The sequence below is a fragment of the Propithecus coquereli genome, unplaced genomic scaffold (genome assembly GCF_000956105.1).
Source record: "Propithecus coquereli isolate 6110/MARCELLA unplaced genomic scaffold, Pcoq_1.0 Scaffold24, whole genome shotgun sequence".
NCBI classification, from domain to species: Eukaryota; Metazoa; Chordata; class Mammalia; order Primates; family Indriidae; genus Propithecus; species Propithecus coquereli.
In genome coordinates this window covers 4,339,094-4,356,500 of record NW_012147952.1, presented here as the reverse complement: position 1 = coordinate 4,356,500, position 17,407 = coordinate 4,339,094, and the positions used below count along the sequence as shown (strand labels likewise).

Below are 17,407 nucleotides of genomic sequence, written 5' to 3'. Positions count from 1 at the left end.
TACTTCATTTGTGAATATTTAAGACTGATCCTGTAGCAAATTAAATTATAATTATTAAATAGGATGCCTAATTAACTTACCATTTTTACCAATCTAGTTCCTGGTAAAATCATGTTTTAAGGTGAATCTAATCTGTGTTGTGAGAATTATTTACACTTCTGCTTGGGTAGCATTCTGTGGTCAGGACTTTTATTGAACATCATGTCTTGTGTTACCAGACTTAACTCTTTTTATAAATATACCTTTTTGTAGGGGTTAATATAAAACCTTAAAAGCTTAGTCTTATTAATATTTTAAAAATCTTTTCGTCTTTACAGCATCTCGATTTAAGTCGCCCAGAAACCTCAAAACATCTGACCCAACTATGTCAAGCTTCCGAGTGACTTGGGAGCCTGCCCCTGGGGAAGTGAAAGGTTATAAAGTCACATTCCACCCTACGGGGGATGACAGAAGACTGGGGGAGTTAGTGGTTGGACCCTATGACAACACCGTTGTTTTGGAGGAACTTAGGTAGGAATTAAGTACATTTGTGCTGAAAGATTGAATAACTTATGCGAATTAATACGCCTTGTACAAATAATCATTAACATGTTAGTTTGCCAGCGGAGTATTTAAAATCAGCTAAAGCTGCTTTCTCATGCTCGGTGCTGCTGGAGTTGAGGTTAGGAATCAGAGGCTAGCAACAGAATTTCGGCCTGAGCAGGATTTGCTGTAATGATTTTTGTTTTTACATGATCAGTAATGGCATTTTTCAGTAACACTCTGCTTTTTAAAAATTGACATCTGTATTACACAATTTCACCAAAATTCCAGCCATGTGGAGATTTGTGGGTTCCTGTGCTTTCTGGAAGGGCTCAGGAGACTCATGCTGAGATCCCGAATGGGAATCCCTCTCCGCTGTGATACATGAGAGAGAAAGGGCAGGACTTTGTGCTTGGTGCCAGCTGGCAGGAGAGGGCAAGGCTGGGCTGATTAAAGGTCTAGCCTCGGGCTGTGCAGTGGAAAACAAGGAAATTTGAGTTTGAACAGCACCCTACATTCATTACAGTAAAAAGAATGGACTACTGTGTGTTGCATTTGGAAAGTTTGTTTTTTCAACCATTCATTCAACAGTATTGCAATCTATATAAACGCTTGCTATTTACTTTTACTGGAGTAGGAAGGAAGAAATTTAATGAGCTATGTGTCAGGCATCGTGCTAGGTGCCTTATGTTACTCTGCAAGGTACAACATTTCAATCATTTTCTTAAAGGGCATTGCTTAGAAGCAGTAAGAATAGAGTGTGATTCTTCTCTGACGTGCTAAAAGGGATGGGCAGGGCACGCTGCATCCGATAGAAAGGCACGGCAGAAACTGGTGCTGTGAATCCCTAGTGTTCCCTGGAATGCTTGCTGTGTAGTGTTCCTTGATACCTCCCGGGGTAAGCATAAGCTGGAAAGTGATGAAAGTTAATTTTCTTCTCTCAAGATGTCGAACATTATAAGTTCCTCTGAGTGAAAGTTCATAAATCAAGATGCATGTCTTTAACAAAGCCAAAAAATGCTACCACTTGTACCAATGGCCCGTACAGACTACATATTTTAATATTTCAGGGCAGGTACCACCTATAAAGTGAATGTTTTTGGAATGTTTGATGGAGGAGAAAGTTCGCCACTCGTTGGACAAGAAATGACAACCCTGTCTGATACAACTGTGATGCCAATTTTATCTTCTGGTAAGAAATTGAATTACACTCCCCTAGGAATACTTAATATTATGAAACTATTTCAAATGTGAGCTGTTAGGTTATCATACAATGAAAAATGACTATAAAATTTTTACACTAAAATTTATTTTAATAATTTCCATACTTATCAAAAGAACTTTTTCAAACAGCCAGTCAAATATACTTTGGACGGTATTTTTTGTTCTGTGCGTTTCTCTTGTCAGCATTGCATTAGTTACATAGTACTGTATTATTTAAAGATGAGTTTTTATTAAGTGTAGAAATTGTACCTTTTTTTTTTCTTTTTAGTGACTAAGATTCAGTTTTCTTTTGTTAAAGTAATTGCAGAAACAATTTATCTGGGGTGGGCAAGCAGAGTTAGGTTATATAAATAGGTGGGCAACCACAACTTGGAAAGCAAAATGGTAACATAAGACCTTTAGATTTTCTGCCCCTGCCACGATCATAGCCTTGATGTACGTGAAGCTGGTTTTTAACATTATTAGAGGTGGAAATGGTGGACAGAGTTCACATCTAAATTTTTTATTATTTCCTAAAAAAGAATAGATCTGGGCAGTGCAGGAGCAGGCTTGCAAAGGCTTAGGTGCTTGGGATAGTATTTGGGAATCCTCAATCCTGATGTAGTGTATAATACATGAAAGGCACATTTGTACTTTGTGGCATAACCTAGTTTTTTTCAGTGATTTTTCTTTTTTTGGTAATATGAAGATCAAGTGCTAACATTGTAATAAGTTAGAAAATTCATAGCTGGTAATATAGGTTCTTGGAAAAGAGAACATTAAAGAAATGGATGGGGATAAAATAAAGTGTCAAATCTTGCTGTTTTGTATTAATGTTCTGTTATTTCTCTTATGATGATATTAACTGACTTATATTTTTATTTTGTAGCTTGTACACTGAGGATATTGGGATTATTTTCTCTTCCCAAAGCTTTTTCTTTGTATCAATGTTTGTGCTTGTCTCTACAGCTCTCAATTTATATATTTGTTTGCATACTTTTCTAAATTGTCTTCCATCTTTCTTGATTCTTTAAATGTGCACACTTCATCATCTATATTTACCTGATTTTTATACATAGTAGATGATAAAGTTAAATAATTAATAATTAAGTAATATAATAGTTTACCACGTTTTCAAAAATATGTCTTTACTTCAAGAAGGTCTAATTTTGAGAGTCAGGTATCTAATACTTCATAATATACATAGTAGTTACCTGGGAGCTTAATTATTTCAAAAGATATTTTTTGACTCACTAAAACCTTTTCTAGTTTAAAGATTTTATCATTCTTGTCTGCTAATGACCATTAAATATTGTAGAAGAATGCAACATCTAATCTTTAGATCACATTAAAATTTGATTAAAATTATGAATGCCTTATAGTTAGATAGTTATACATTCTCATTTATTTCAGCTCTTGTGTTTGTGAGCCCATCAAATTTACAACGATGTGTAATTCAAGTCTCCAGGTTCTATGAAGGTGGGAAGAAAATGTAGTCAAAAATGAAGGAAAGATTGGCCATTGAAATAATCTTTGGATGAATTGATTCTCATGACAGTTAATTGAGGTTAATAAATCACATGGATATATTGTCAGAGTCTCATACTCTCAATCACTGAGCTAAGATATTACTATATCTGAAATAGGCAACACTGAGCATCCAAGGAGTGGTAGAGGCATGTCTAGGAAGTAACCCTGCCAACAATTTGCTCCTTACTGCCTTGTCTCACGATTGCTGTGTCAGGGATGGAGTGTCTCACTAGAGCTGAAGCAGACATTGTGTTGCTGGTGGATGGATCATGGAGCATTGGCCGGGCAAATTTCAGAACCGTGAGAAGTTTCATTTCTCGTATTGTGGAAGTCTTTGAGATCGGCCCCAAAAGAGTACAAATTGGTAGGTTCTGACAATATTGAAGACATTCGGACATACTCATTTTGTTCCTTTACGTATGCTAATCCCAATGGTGTTTGTTATTTTAGCCCTTGCTCAGTACAGTGGAGACCCCAGAACAGAGTGGCAATTAAATGCTCACAGAGACAAGAATAGCTTGTTGCAAGCTGTGGCAAACTTACCATACAAAGGAGGCAATACTCTCACAGGTGAGTAAGGACAGTCGGGAGCTCTTTCAGCTGGTGCTTTTGGTCAAAGCATGTGGCCAAGTAGTGATGCGATTGATTCTCTTTTTAAAATCCCACTAGGCATGGCTTTGAATTTCATTCGCCAGCAGAGCTTCAGAACCCAAGCTGGCATGAGGCCTCGAGCTCGCAAAATTGGTGTTCTCATTACTGATGGAAAATCACAAGATGATGTCGAGGCACCTTCAAAGAAACTCAAGGATGAAGGCGTGGAGCTGTTTGCTATTGGTAAGTGTTGAAAAGGATAGCGATGCCCCTGCGGTTACAAATGTGCTGGGGATGTTTTTGTAGTTAAAAATATTATCTGTAGCATGAAACAAACAAATATATTTTCCCTATCACAAAATTTATCAAAATGATGGTCTAGAAAGTTAATTCATTTTTTCTTTTCTCCTTGTAATGAGACAAAACTACATGGTTTCTTAGAAGAAAAGTAATGGATCAAGATGAACAATGTGCTATTAAGAGGATTCGGGAAAATTCCTATTTGGTTTTCCACAGAACCATGTTTATTTTTGATATCCATTATTTTATTTTTCAGAAAAAACACTGAAAAGATACTTTTTGGTGGGAAATTGGTTCTAGACGCATTCAGAAGATGGCAATTTAGAATAGCTTTCAGTTTATATTCTTTGTTTCTATTTTATAACTATAGATTAGTAATCATTTTATTATTGAAGAAAATAACATATGCTTTAGTTAATAAATTATTGAACCCTCATAGTTGGCCTAAATCAGCCATTAATTAAGAAAGCCCTAAAACATTTGCTTTGTTCTATTAATTTTTTTTCCTGAGGAGTTGCTTTTAATTTGCATATATCAATTTTCCAAGGTATTAAAAATGCTGATGAAGTTGAGTTAAAGATGATTGCAACTGACCCTGACGATACCCATGCATACAATGTGGCAGACTTTGAGTCACTCTCTAGGATTGTGGATGATCTCACCATTAACTTGTGTAATAGTGTCAAAGGTCCAGGTAAGTCTAGCCTGGGGTTTCTCACACTCAGCACTGTTGATATTTTGGGCCAGATAATTCTTTTTTGTGTGAGTGGAAGGGCCTGTTTTGTGCACTGTAAGATGTTTACCATTGTCTTAGGCTTCTGCCCACTTAATGCCAGTAGCATCCGCTGAGTGTGACAAATAAAAATACCTTCAGATGTTGCCAAATGTCTGCTGGAGGAAACACTGTCCCCAGTTGAGGATCACTGCTTTGTTTCTTGGGATGACACCAAACTAGAAAGTGACTTCTAGCTTATTTAAGGATACATTTAGTTTATATGTACCTGCATAACACACACACAAACACACACACACACACATACACACACCCCACATGTATATAAATAGGGGTGGAAAGAGAAAGAGAGATCCTTTCTTTTCTGGTGTATATTCTCTAGTAAAGAATCTTCACTCTATTTAATTATTGTGTTGCTGTCAGGTGGTTGTTCCCAGACTTTTGTTTTCTAAAGTTTGGTACCTTTTTTTACCTTTCCTAATATGAGTAGGAATGGAAGAGGGGTCTTATGTCTAGTTTGCTTTGCCTAAACTATAGAAGATCATATTTGATACTTGACACTTGTAATTCCTAAATGTATAGAGAAGTTATAGTTTTAGAGTTTAGACTCTAGAAATTACATAATCTCTCTTTACCAGGGAAGAAACTGAGATCTAGAGAAGGTAAATTACTTCATGAGGGTGAAATGGTTAAGGATGTTTTTAGTGGTCTTTGAAAAAGGTAGCTATGGGTAAGGAATTAGGATTTAGAAATAAAATTAGAGAACTGGATTTGTAGTGACAAAGGGTAGACAGAATGATTACTATCTGTGTAAATCATAGGGCAAAGCATGGTAAGCACCAAATTTGAAGGTTTTTGGAAATTAATGATAAAAATTATGGTCCTTATAAGATGAGAAAAGTTCCTTTTAAGTACATGTAGATTATGGTAAAAACTTTCCTTCATTAATTTATTCTGGTTTTGGAAAAGTTGGAAAGAGTTTAACAAATAATGTAGTAGAAATGGTTCACATGCTTTGGGTACTGGGGATACATTTATTTGAATGTTCCTTCTTGAGTTTATCTCCCCAAACTTTTGCAGATTTTCTTTTTTTAAGATTTTGAACAACAGACTGACCTTTTCCCCGGAGAAATAGACCAGCCAGGCAGCCAGAATTAGTAGGCTTCTGGCTCTGGATTAGCTGAAGGAGTTGTAGTCTTATTCAGTTGGAGAGAACTTTGAGTGGGATGAAAACATCTTTTATCTGTTTTCCTTTATTTTTTTTTTTTTATCAACTGTGTAATAGTTGCATTCATTCTAGTTTCTGAGACAGTAAATTGCTTGATGATTTTGTAGGCTTGACTATGACCCAAGTACAATAAAGGTTAGGATACTAAGAATGGAAATGCTTTCCCCAGTTTTGGCTTGCAAAGGAAGTAGAAAGAGTTTATATGAAAGTGATTTGTCATGTTCATGGAGTCATTGGATTAATTTCTTTCTCTTTAAATTATTATTTGGGACATCTTCCTGTTGGCCAACTTGGGTTTAATAATTCTATTTTTATCAATATTTATTCTAGATACTGTTACGTATTAGTCATTTCACCTATAGCCACCCACAGAGAGCTCAATTACAGGCAGTAGGATGTTCCAAAATTTTAAAATACTTGTTTGCTTTCATTATCTCTTTAGTGATAAAGTTGTCAGTTTCTCTACTGAGCTAGATCCTGTAAGGGAACTAAACATGAATAAAATACTGATTCTGTCCTCACAGAGCATAACCTTTAGTTAAGGAGATAAGACATGAACATATATAATCAAAATTATAATGAGGGCCGTGAAGTTGGGTTGTGTCAATAGTGATGGGAACAATGGAGAAGCTGAATTGTCAGGACCTGAATTCTTATTTATTGGCTATATATACAAAGGTAGAAAGAGTAGAAGGTATACAAAGATGATCGAGAGGTTTCGAGTCTAGGCAACTGGAAAATGGGTAAACTTCTTAAGGAAGAGGAGGATCAAGTTTTAAGGAAAGACAGTGAGCTCTGGTTTGAATCTTCTGAGGCTAAAGAACCCTTTGGCTATCCATACAGAGAGGTCATATGGGCAATGAGCCTCTTTACTGATTTATTGTAGCTACTTAATATGTGAGAGGAAGTGTGTACAAGCTTGAAAGACAGAGCATAATACCGGTTCAATGTAATTTCAAAATTCATCACCTTGCTACAATAATGAAAAAAGTGTATGCACTTTATTTCCATGTATAGGTGATTTGGAAGCACCTTCTAACTTAGTTATTTCTGAGCGAACCCATCGTTCTTTTAGAGTGAGCTGGGTACCTCCTTCTGACAATGTGGATCGATACAAGGTGGAATACTACCCGGTTTCTGGAGGAAAACGTCAAGAAGTGAGTAGGCAGCACTTACCACCCAGTCCTTCCTGATGTTGAGATTGGGTCCTCTGCATGAAGGCTCTGAGAATAATGTTGGGTGAGGGGCAAGAGGGATGAAGAGAAGGGCAGACCAGAGTTAAGAATGGTGCTTTCTATTCTTGATTTTGCAAGGCAGCCCATTTGGGCTTAGTTAAAGGGAAAGAGCTTTGTTGAAATTGTTTTGGTTTCTAAGAGTTGCAGAATATCAATATGATTTTTTCATTAAAATTTTATTAGAAGATGCTTGATTTATTCATGAGTTCATAGTAGAATCATAGAGTTGGCAGAAACCTTAAAGATGATTTATTATTTACCCACTCATTTTACAAATAAGGAAACAACAGCTGGGAGAAAAAATTATATGAATTGTCCAAGATCTCATCGAAATCTGGTGGTTTCCAAAAGCAAGAAAATGGCCTCATTGAAATATAGTTTCTAAGCTCATTGCAGTTAACTACTTTGTAAGTATAGTAGAAAAAGGGAACTGATTATATATAACTTGTTATGATTTTTTTCCCTAGTTTTATGTGAGTCGGCTGGATACTAGCACAGTGCTAAAAGATCTGAAGCCTGAAACTGAGTATGTCGTTAATGTGTATTCCGTGGTAGAAGATGAATATAGTGAGCCTCTGAAGGGCACAGAAAAAACCTGTAAGTCAGATTTTTAAAAAATAAAAACATTTTCTCATTTTTTACAATTTTCTAAGATAAGAGGTAATGGCCCATGTATGATTTTTGCCAGCCTTCCAAATTATTTTATGCTCTTGCTGGCTGCTCCTGCCATCAGGGGATCCTAGTGGTGGAATGGGTGGTCATGGCCATAATAATTTAGAGGGAAACATACTTTTTTTTTTTTTGAGACAGAGTACTTTTTTTTTTTGAGACAGAGTCTCGCTGTGTCTCCCTGGCCAGAGGGCAGGGGCATCATCATAGGTCACTGCAACCTCAGACTCCTGGGCTCCTCCTGCCTCAGCCTCCTGCGTAGCTGGGACTATAGGCATGAACCACCGCACCCAGCTAATTTTTCCTATTTTTTGTAGACACGGGGTCTCACTCTTGCTCAGGGTGGTCTCAAACTCCTGATGTCAAGTGATCTTCCCTCTTTGGCCAGAGTGCTAGGATTACAGGCGGGAGCCACTGCACACAGCCATAGAGGGAAAAATACTTTTAATAGGGTTATTCACTTCTTAGGATATTAAAACTTTATGCTTTCAAGAAAGTTTCTTAAAATGCAAATATACCTTTCAGCGATAATACTTTAAACCTTATTCTGATTGCTTTATGGTGACATTTTATTAAGGAACAAAGCTCTTCAGGAGTAAGATATGAGGAAAGCTACCATGTGGGAAGTGACACTAAGATTAGGAAGAGGAGCTGTGTATAGATGATCTATTTCACCTCTGCTGATGGCCAGATCTCCCTGCTGGCAATGAGATCTCCTCTTTCTTTCTGGCCTTTGGCCTTGAATAGAGAAGCTCTAAGGGCTTTGACTTTGAGCAGAGCTTTTGGGGGAGATGTTTCCCGCTCCTATTCCTGGTAGGGTTTCCAAGACCATATGAAAATACTCTTTCCTTCTTGCTTCTTGGTTGGGTTCAAGGCAGAAGAAAGACAGCCACTAATTAGAGGAAGCAGTGAATATCTTCCTTCCTTCTAGGGAGAGATTGACTCCACCCACGTACTGCTCAGTTCCTTAGGTCCTTATCTCTTCCCTCATACCCTTTTGTATTAGATGGTAGGAGGCAGGAAATAAAGTATTTTATAATTGGCAGGATTAACTTGATAATTCCTTAAAACTTTAAACTCAATCTTTGATGCAATATGGGTTTTAACAAGAGATTGTAAACTTTTTACTCTGCCTCATGGACTTGTCTTCAAAAAGCTATAAATCCACTATGTTCCAGTTATTAATGTATGACATTCTCATTTTAAATTTATTTTTTGGAAGAAAGATTAAAAAATACTCTGTTGGTTACTTATGTATGAAGTTCTATGATTGAAGAATAAAAATAGTCAACTAGTTTTTTCTGGAACTAGATGTTCCAGAAAAAGAGATTATAGTCTCAGAGAGTTGGCATCTCTTTTGGCTTCCATATAGTCACTGGAATGTCATTTGCAATTGGAATCTTAACATTTTTCCCTCTATGATATAGTTTTGTAACAAGCAGTCCTGATTATGAAGTGCAATGAACGATGAGATTGGGTATTTTGAGGGTGAATGGGAAAGATTATATTAACTCTTACTGATTTCTCGTAGCTACCCATTCTCTATTTAGCATATACAAATATCAATAATTAGGTAGGAAACAATGGTTTAAAAAATAAGTGGAATGAAAGGAATGAAACTGATGTTTGCTTTTACATTTCCATAGTGCCAGTCCCTGTGGTCAGCCTGAACATTTATGATGTCAGCCCCACCACCATGCATGTGCAATGGCAGCCCGTGGGGGGAGCTACCGGCTACATCTTGTCATACGAGCCCACTCAGGTAGCAGAACTGACAAAACCCAAAGAGGTAAGAGATATCTATTTCTTTAACATTGGTTCTACCTCAGATTTTACAGTGTTACAGTCCTCAGTATACTGAAATTACTTGTGAACTAATTTATAACTTTACACATGTAACAGAAAAGTAGAAAATTAGGTTCATGGCCTGTGACACATTTTAGAAAACATGGGCATGCGAAAGGAAATGCAATTTTTATAAATGAAAAATAAAAGTTGTATTCTAATCTAGTGGTTACAAATTGGCTTCAATTGGCTATTCCCAGTAAGTGGAAATGCTTGATTTGAACGTCTTATTTCCCTTTGGCACATCTGTATGCAGATGCGTGTGGGGCCGACGGTGAATGATGTAGAGCTGACTGACCTCTCTCCCAACACCGAGTATGCTGTCACAGTCCAGGCTGCCCTGCATGACCTCACTAGTGAACCTGTCACTGCTCGACAAGTCACCTGTAAGCTACTGCTAGTTTTCCCTCCTTTCTTATTGTTGTAAACATAACATTCATTAGAATATTTCTTTCACATGATGTTAACAATAATTTGATAATTCGTGTATAAGTTACAGAGTTATTACTTTTGACAGCCAAACTTGAGAATGAATATTTTAATTCTAGACTTATGGAAACATCTTAAATTGATTCTAAGATGTACATTCTTTTTTTCACATTTGATATGCCTGATACTGGGATTTATCTTACAATCAATGGTGTCTTACTATTGCTCCTGGTCAGGTGTCAATCAGGACATAGAATATAAAATAATAGTGCATCTTATGATTGATTTTGTCCTGGATCCATGAAATATGGTATATAGCATTGGTGAAAATGGGAATGTTGAGTGAATATAGTTTTGGAGGAAGATATTTGGTTTAAGATCAAGATGCTCCAAGTTCATGTTGAAATAGAAACTCCATGGCACACACCAATAAGTCTGTTTTAATTAACTGAATTAGTCAATTTACCCAATCCAAAAAGATGTTGATCACTTATTATATGCCAGTCACTGGGCTAGGCGTTGGGAATATACCACTAAATAATACAAAGTGGTATAGAGCATATGAACTCCGTCATGATTTGCATTTCTCTTGTATGTGTGCTAGTCAGACGCTTTTGTGCTTCCAGCTTGTTTCAGTAAGCATTGAGGTGCTTTTTCTTGAAAAGTGACAATAATTGCACTTAGCACCCTTGCTTTCCCCAGCTGGTATTTTGTTTCATGCTTGGAGAGGTGGACATGCTGGGATTGATGACTTGGCTTAAGTTTGGTGAGTCTCAGCCCACATTTCTAAGGAAATTAAGAAGTTGGAAGGAACTTCAAGGGGGAAAAAGGACCGAGGAGATGAGGGAGAGAAGAGAAAAAGCCTGGGCAGGGTGGATCAGTATAAATTTATTGACAACAAATAAATATTTTAAAATCATCTTTTATATGTTAGACCCTGTCCTGAGCTGGTGGGTTTATGGAAATAGGGTGGTGGCAGATGGCAGGAGGGCAGGGGCCAGCCAGGGATGGAGACACATGTTCTGAGGGTGCTGAGAAAGAAGACCCAGGAGTCATAGTGGGCTGAACGGTCACGAGTTCGGGTAAGGTGCTGGGCTGCAGCAGAGGAGGAAGAGAGGGCAGAGAGAGACGCAGAGAGACAAAAGCATTGGAGATGGAAGTGCAGAAACATGGAGGTGGAGATAGAGATTCAGGAACAGAGATGCACAGAGTCAAAATGACAGACGAAGAAAGGTGGTCAAATGGGCAGCTAGAAAGAGGGAGATACGTCTCATATAACAAGAGAAAATCTCTTTATTCATTGTCATCCTCCCTCTTTTCTAAGGTAAAGTTTTGTTAGGCTTGGTAAAAGTATATCATTTGGATTTTCTTCTAACCAATTAGGCTTCTGTGGGTTTTCTTATAAGCTTATTGGATGCTTGATGTTGGCTCATCTTCATTCTTCATTCACTCTTGTAAGCATTTGTTTTATTATCACATTCTTAAGGGAGCATAACTTTATTGATTTTGTTTCCTAGTAATATACTAACTGATTTAAATATGAGCTACATATGATGAATTAGGATTTATTATTGCTGAGCAGCCAGTAAAAGCTTATTTAAATAGCATGGAAGAAGATTAACTTATGAATGAGGAGTTAGCAGTGTGATAACAAAATATTAAATATATCCTATTTTTAAAAAACTTCCTTAAGAAGAATTCAGCTCTATCTGGTAGAATCATGGTACTTTTACCATCATAATCATTTTTTTTTGCAGTTATTTTGCTATACACCTTTAAGGTTTCTTTAGACATCTTCTTGAAAGCTTGTGTGGATGCTTTAGAGCGTTGTGGTTGAGAAGCACATCTGGATCTAATATCTCCTGCTTCTCCAGTGCCTTTACCCAGACCTCAAGATCTGAAACTCAGAGATGTGACTCACAGCACCATGAATGTCTTTTGGGAACCTGTGCCCGGAAAAGTGCGTAAATACGTTGTTCAGTATAAAACACCAGAAGAGGATGTCAAAGAGGTAGGTCGAAGATTAGAAAGGATTTGAAAATATTTGTTTTCCTGGTAGGTTTAACAAAAGAACTTTATCAAGTATAGATGATAGCATGTTTTGAATACTTGTCACTTTATTAATATATTGTTGAAAACTTGTGATATTAAATACTTTTTGAAAATCAGTAATACATTGGACTGTTTTGTATTTAGTTTAGAAATGTTTCCTGTGTGATAGTCATTTCAAAAACATCATCCCTTAGTAGATAAAGAGTTATAGAATCTAAATGGTATTTCCTTCTCATCCAGTTGCCTTATATGGTGTATCCCATTCTATGAATTACTAAAAAATGTCATAGTGTTTCTAAAAATAAAAGGTAGCAAGATAATGCGGGAAGGAATAGGGGGAGTTTGGCAGATAATAGGAAGATAAGACAGTTAGCAGGACAGAGAGAAAGGAGGAATATGCCATTAGAGGAGTGTCCCTTTAGGAGTGAACATTTTTGAGATGATGTTGGAGTAAAGAAGAGCTGTTTCTATGGCAACCTGATTCAAAGTGGGAGCAAATTAAGGGGGTTTCACCAGCGAATAGGTTTATAACTTGTGTGTGCTTGAGAGAGTTTTAATGTCGGAATCTGAGAGGCATTTTTGGAGCATAGGAATAGTTTCTCTAAGTACTAAGTTACTGATTCTGCTGGTCATTTGTGAACTCTACAAAATCTAATTTGTACACGTGCACACATTCATTTCATTCTGTGTTCCCATTTAAAAGGGGGTACAATGGCTGGTGAATCTCCCAGGTTCTTGTACATAACAAATGAAATAATGCCATGCGCAAGAGAACTAAAGAAATAAAGCAAAGAAAAACAGGTGGAAAATGATTAGTTTGTTTCAATCCGTAAGCAGTCATTATTTGCTAGACAATAGTGTCAGGTGTGGCTCCAGTACGTACATTTTTTCCACTTTGGGAACATTTACATTGTGTCCAGTTTCTAGATTCTTACGCAAATTGGAAAACACTACTTTTTTTCTTATCACAATTTTTATGTTCTTGTGCTTAAAGATACAGCAAACAACAGAGAGATTTCAAAACTAAACCCTTTGTAAAAGTAGTTCCATTGCTCTGTTATTACAGGTAGATGTGGACAGATCAGAGACGAGCATCTCTCTCAAAGACCTATTGTCACAAACCCAGTATACAGTCAGTGTTTCTGCAGTATATGATGAAGGGGAGTCTCCTCCAGTGACTGCTCAAGAAACTACCCGTGAGTTGTGCTTTACTGATAATTGAGAAACAATCCTTTACATGCACGTGCAACTCAACTTACTTGGTCATTTCATTTGTTAATGCTACTTTTGCCAGTATTTAATAATGTCTGGATTCATAGATTGCTTTTCACTTATTTCCTTTTTAGGAAGTGTCCCATCTTCTATCTTTGTATCCATTTCTTTTATGACACTTTTTTTTTTTTTTCTTTTGAGACAGGGTCTTGCTCTGTCACCCAGGCTGGAATGCAGTGGCATCATCACAGCTCACTGCAACCTCAAACTCCTGGGCTCAAGTGATCCTCTTATCTCAGGCTCCTAAGTAGCTGGGACTACAGGTGTGCACCACCAGCCCCAGATAATTTTTTCCTACTTTTTGTAGAGACAGCCTCGCTCATGCTGAGGCTGGTCTCAAACTCCTGGCCTCAAGCAAGTGCTCCCAACTTGATCTCCCAAAGTGCTAGGATTACAGACCTGAGCCACTATGCCCAGCCCCCTTTTATGATACTTTCTATCAGCCACTGTCACTAATTCTTCTTCCAACTATTTTGGGGTGTGTGTGTGTGTGTGTATGTGTGTAGGAAGTCGGATGGGGAAGAAAAGCATGTTCTTGGATTTGAGTTTGACATTTGCTCTGGAAATGATGCATTAGTTATCAAATATTTTTTGAAATCTTACTATATGTAAAGTGATATCGGGGTAACAAAACATGCGTCTTTGCTTTCAACAGCTCATGATACATTTGTGGAGATAAAAAAATAATTAATAATACATGAGATCGTGTAAGAAAGGTCAGGTGAGCAACACTCAGACTGTGCACTGTCGGATTTCAGAGGAAGGCGAGACTGCCCCAGCAAGTGGAGTGGTGGCGGAGACCCAGGGCAGCCTGCCAAGGCCTCTCCTTCCTGCTCCATTCTCCCCCAGTTTCCAGGGGTGTCAGTGTCTCTCCCTCTCATGGTGCTTCCATAGTATTTAACCCAATTATTATAGCCCGTTGGTCTTTTTCTGTCTATTCTACTTTCCCTTGCTCCCTCCTAAGGAAGGCATTCACTTTTATTTTGCTCGACTTTGTATCTCCAGTGCTTGGCACATAATGACTTAATCCAGACCTCAGCATATAATTACCTAATCTGGTGCTCAGCCCATAGTTACCTAATCCAAATAGTGGTTTAAAAACAAGTCGAGGTTTAGATCCAGCAGTGTTCCCAATAAGACAGCTGCATACCAAATTTTACATTTTCTAGTATCCATATTAGTAAAGGTAAAAATAGATGAAATTAATTTAAATAGTGTTTTACTCAACCCAGTGTATCCCAAATATTATCATTTCAACATGTATCAGTATAATTATTAATGAGATATTTCACTTTTTCTGTAATAATTCTTCAAAATCTAGTGTATATTTTATACTTACAGCACATCTCAATTCAGATTAGCCACATTTTAAGTGCTCAATAGCCACATGTGGCTAGTGGCTCCCATAGTGGACAGCATGGCTCTAGAGCATTTAAATGACTTGCCCAGCCTTATTCAGTAATCTAGTGGTGGGATCAATGCTACAGTCTGGAACTTTTACCTCCTGTCCAGTAAATCTCTCACCAAGGACTCAACGGCTTCTTATTGCCCAGCTGTCTATAACTGAGCAGGTATCTTGTCAAATGTCACAACCTGCCCCTTAACTTCAGGCTTATCCTGTTCTTCTTTTTTGACTCTGCTATTTTCTTACTACCTGAGATCTCTTAGCAATTCCAATCATCTTCTTGGCATTGGTTCTCGTCTGGTAGAAGTCATGGCTAGAGATGAGAATTGATGTACCTACATGAGTAGCCTGACAGTTTTGCATAAACATAATATAATTATAGTAATGAGAAAAGGAAGTCAGGAAAAAGGCTAGTGAAATAGGTAATTTAGTATGCTAGATTACTATTTTCAATATATCTTTTCAAACCATAAGATTTACCAATAGTATTTAGATACATCCAAAGTATTAATAATTGATTTATTTTGCAGTTGTGGTTGTGGAAGTAGTACCACTCTCTTTATCTCAATGGGCCTTTTCATTGTAGTTATTAGAACAAATTTTTGATGGCCCAGGGTTTTGTGTAGTTGGCTTTGGTTACCAGGAGATAGAGAAATAATTGACAATGAAAGCTCAGGACTGGTGGCAGACATTCAAAAATGCGTGTGCTGCAGACCAACCAGCGTGCCTGGTCAATGGCTGGGCTGTGAGCTGGGATTTCAGCAGTCATCTGGATCCCCAAGTGTTCTCTTCTCTGGATATGGCTGGTCTAGTCTGGTGCATATTGTGATCTATAGGGAAAAGCTTATGCATGGATTACTTGGATCATAACATGTTCAGAGTTTCTTCCTGTGGTAAAACTCCTAAGCTGGAATTCTCTGTATGATTAGGCAAGTGTGTTCTAATCAATTGTCAAGGTGTAATACTTTTAGTGTTGTTTAAAGCAAGGTAGACATTCTCATTTTTAAACAGCAGTGATATGTGTATTTTTTAAAAAATAAAAATAAAACAGTTTTTGGGTATTAGAACAACAAATTCTGAACAACAAATAAATATTTCCTTGGGCATGATCTTGAGTGAAAAATATAGTAGATGCTTAGTTTATGACATTTTTGGGCAAGAAAGAGGACCTCTTAACCCAGGGTCCATGTGTGTCTCTGAGGTCACTGATGGACTAGAGAAGGTCCATGGGCTCTCTGATATATGCCAGAGTTTGCACTTTGTGGATTGCTGCGAGAAAGAGTCCATGGTGTTCATTAGATTCTCAAAAAGTTGGAGACACAAAAGGTTAGAAACCACTGATTTAGAAGAGTATTTAAAAATAATCATTTTAATAGAATATCAATAATAACTTACTATATCCATACAATACTTACAGTTTCCAGAGCTCTATGTTATGTTTATTTTTCAAATGAACTGATTTGGTAAAATATTTGGTTTTTAGCAATGTAGTCAATCAGTTTTCCCAGGTCCATTAAAATGGAACAAGGCCATTCTTTTATAATAAGTTTGTAGCTCACATTCAAAAACTTAGTCTTGCCTTTTCTCGTGATAGGACCTGTGCCAGCCCCAACAAACCTAAGAATTACTGATGTAACACCACAGAGTTTCAGAGGAACTTGGGATCATGGAGCTTCAGATGTGTCTCTCTATAGGATAACCTGGGCACCTTTTGGAAGCGCAGATAAGATGGAGGTAGTGTTAATTCTCTTTCTCTCTCTCTCTCCCTCCCTACCCTGCCTCATGCCCCACTTCATTTAGGGAAGCTTGTTTCAAATACTCCTGTTACCAGATAAGCGTCCTTTCCTACTGCTGCCATTTTAGCTCATGGCATGCATCAAAGTAGGAGGAGGAACATCTGTCTAAATGATATCAATAAGCTACTATCGAGTGTGTATGATATAAGTGGAGCTTCAATTTTGTGTGGATGTTTCTGTTCTCTTTTTTCAAGACCATCTTAAATGGAGATGAAAATACTTTGGTGTTTGAAAACCTGAACCCCAACACTCTCTATGAAGTTTCTGTTACTGCCATCTACCCTGATGAGTCAGAGAGTGATGACCTGACTGGCAGTGAGCGCACGCGTAGGTGTTCAGCTTTCAAATAGGACATTGACATTTTAAAGTTGCTTTTAAAAAATGGAGCTACAGCTAGATTAATAATGTTTCCCCAAATTCTGTTTTCTTTTAGTTCGTTTGATAACCATAACACCAGGTAAGAATTTAATTTGCTTAATTTGAATTGTTTGAATGAACAAATAATAAACAGATGAATGAATAAATGAGTGAAAAATACTATAAGTATATTATGAATAGTCCTTCTGCATTTAAATTGTAGGGTGTTGATTGGGGCCT

General features: G+C 37.3%; 1 protein-coding gene across 1 annotated transcript in view; it reads left to right on the top strand.

Annotated features, from left to right (window-relative positions):
* Window positions 1–17,407, top strand: part of COL12A1 (collagen, type XII, alpha 1) — a 119,796-nt gene that overhangs the window by 41,474 nt on the left and 60,915 nt on the right. The window contains 15 exon segments of the mRNA XM_012646039.1: window positions 318–510; window positions 1,593–1,714; window positions 3,470–3,619; window positions 3,706–3,825; window positions 3,925–4,089; window positions 4,694–4,840; window positions 7,125–7,264; window positions 7,810–7,939; window positions 9,658–9,800; window positions 10,113–10,242; window positions 12,160–12,296; window positions 13,404–13,533; window positions 16,609–16,748; window positions 17,005–17,137; window positions 17,244–17,267. Of these exon segments, the coding sequence (XP_012501493.1) occupies window positions 318–510; window positions 1,593–1,714; window positions 3,470–3,619; window positions 3,706–3,825; window positions 3,925–4,089; window positions 4,694–4,840; window positions 7,125–7,264; window positions 7,810–7,939; window positions 9,658–9,800; window positions 10,113–10,242; window positions 12,160–12,296; window positions 13,404–13,533; window positions 16,609–16,748; window positions 17,005–17,137; window positions 17,244–17,267 (2,004 nt within the window).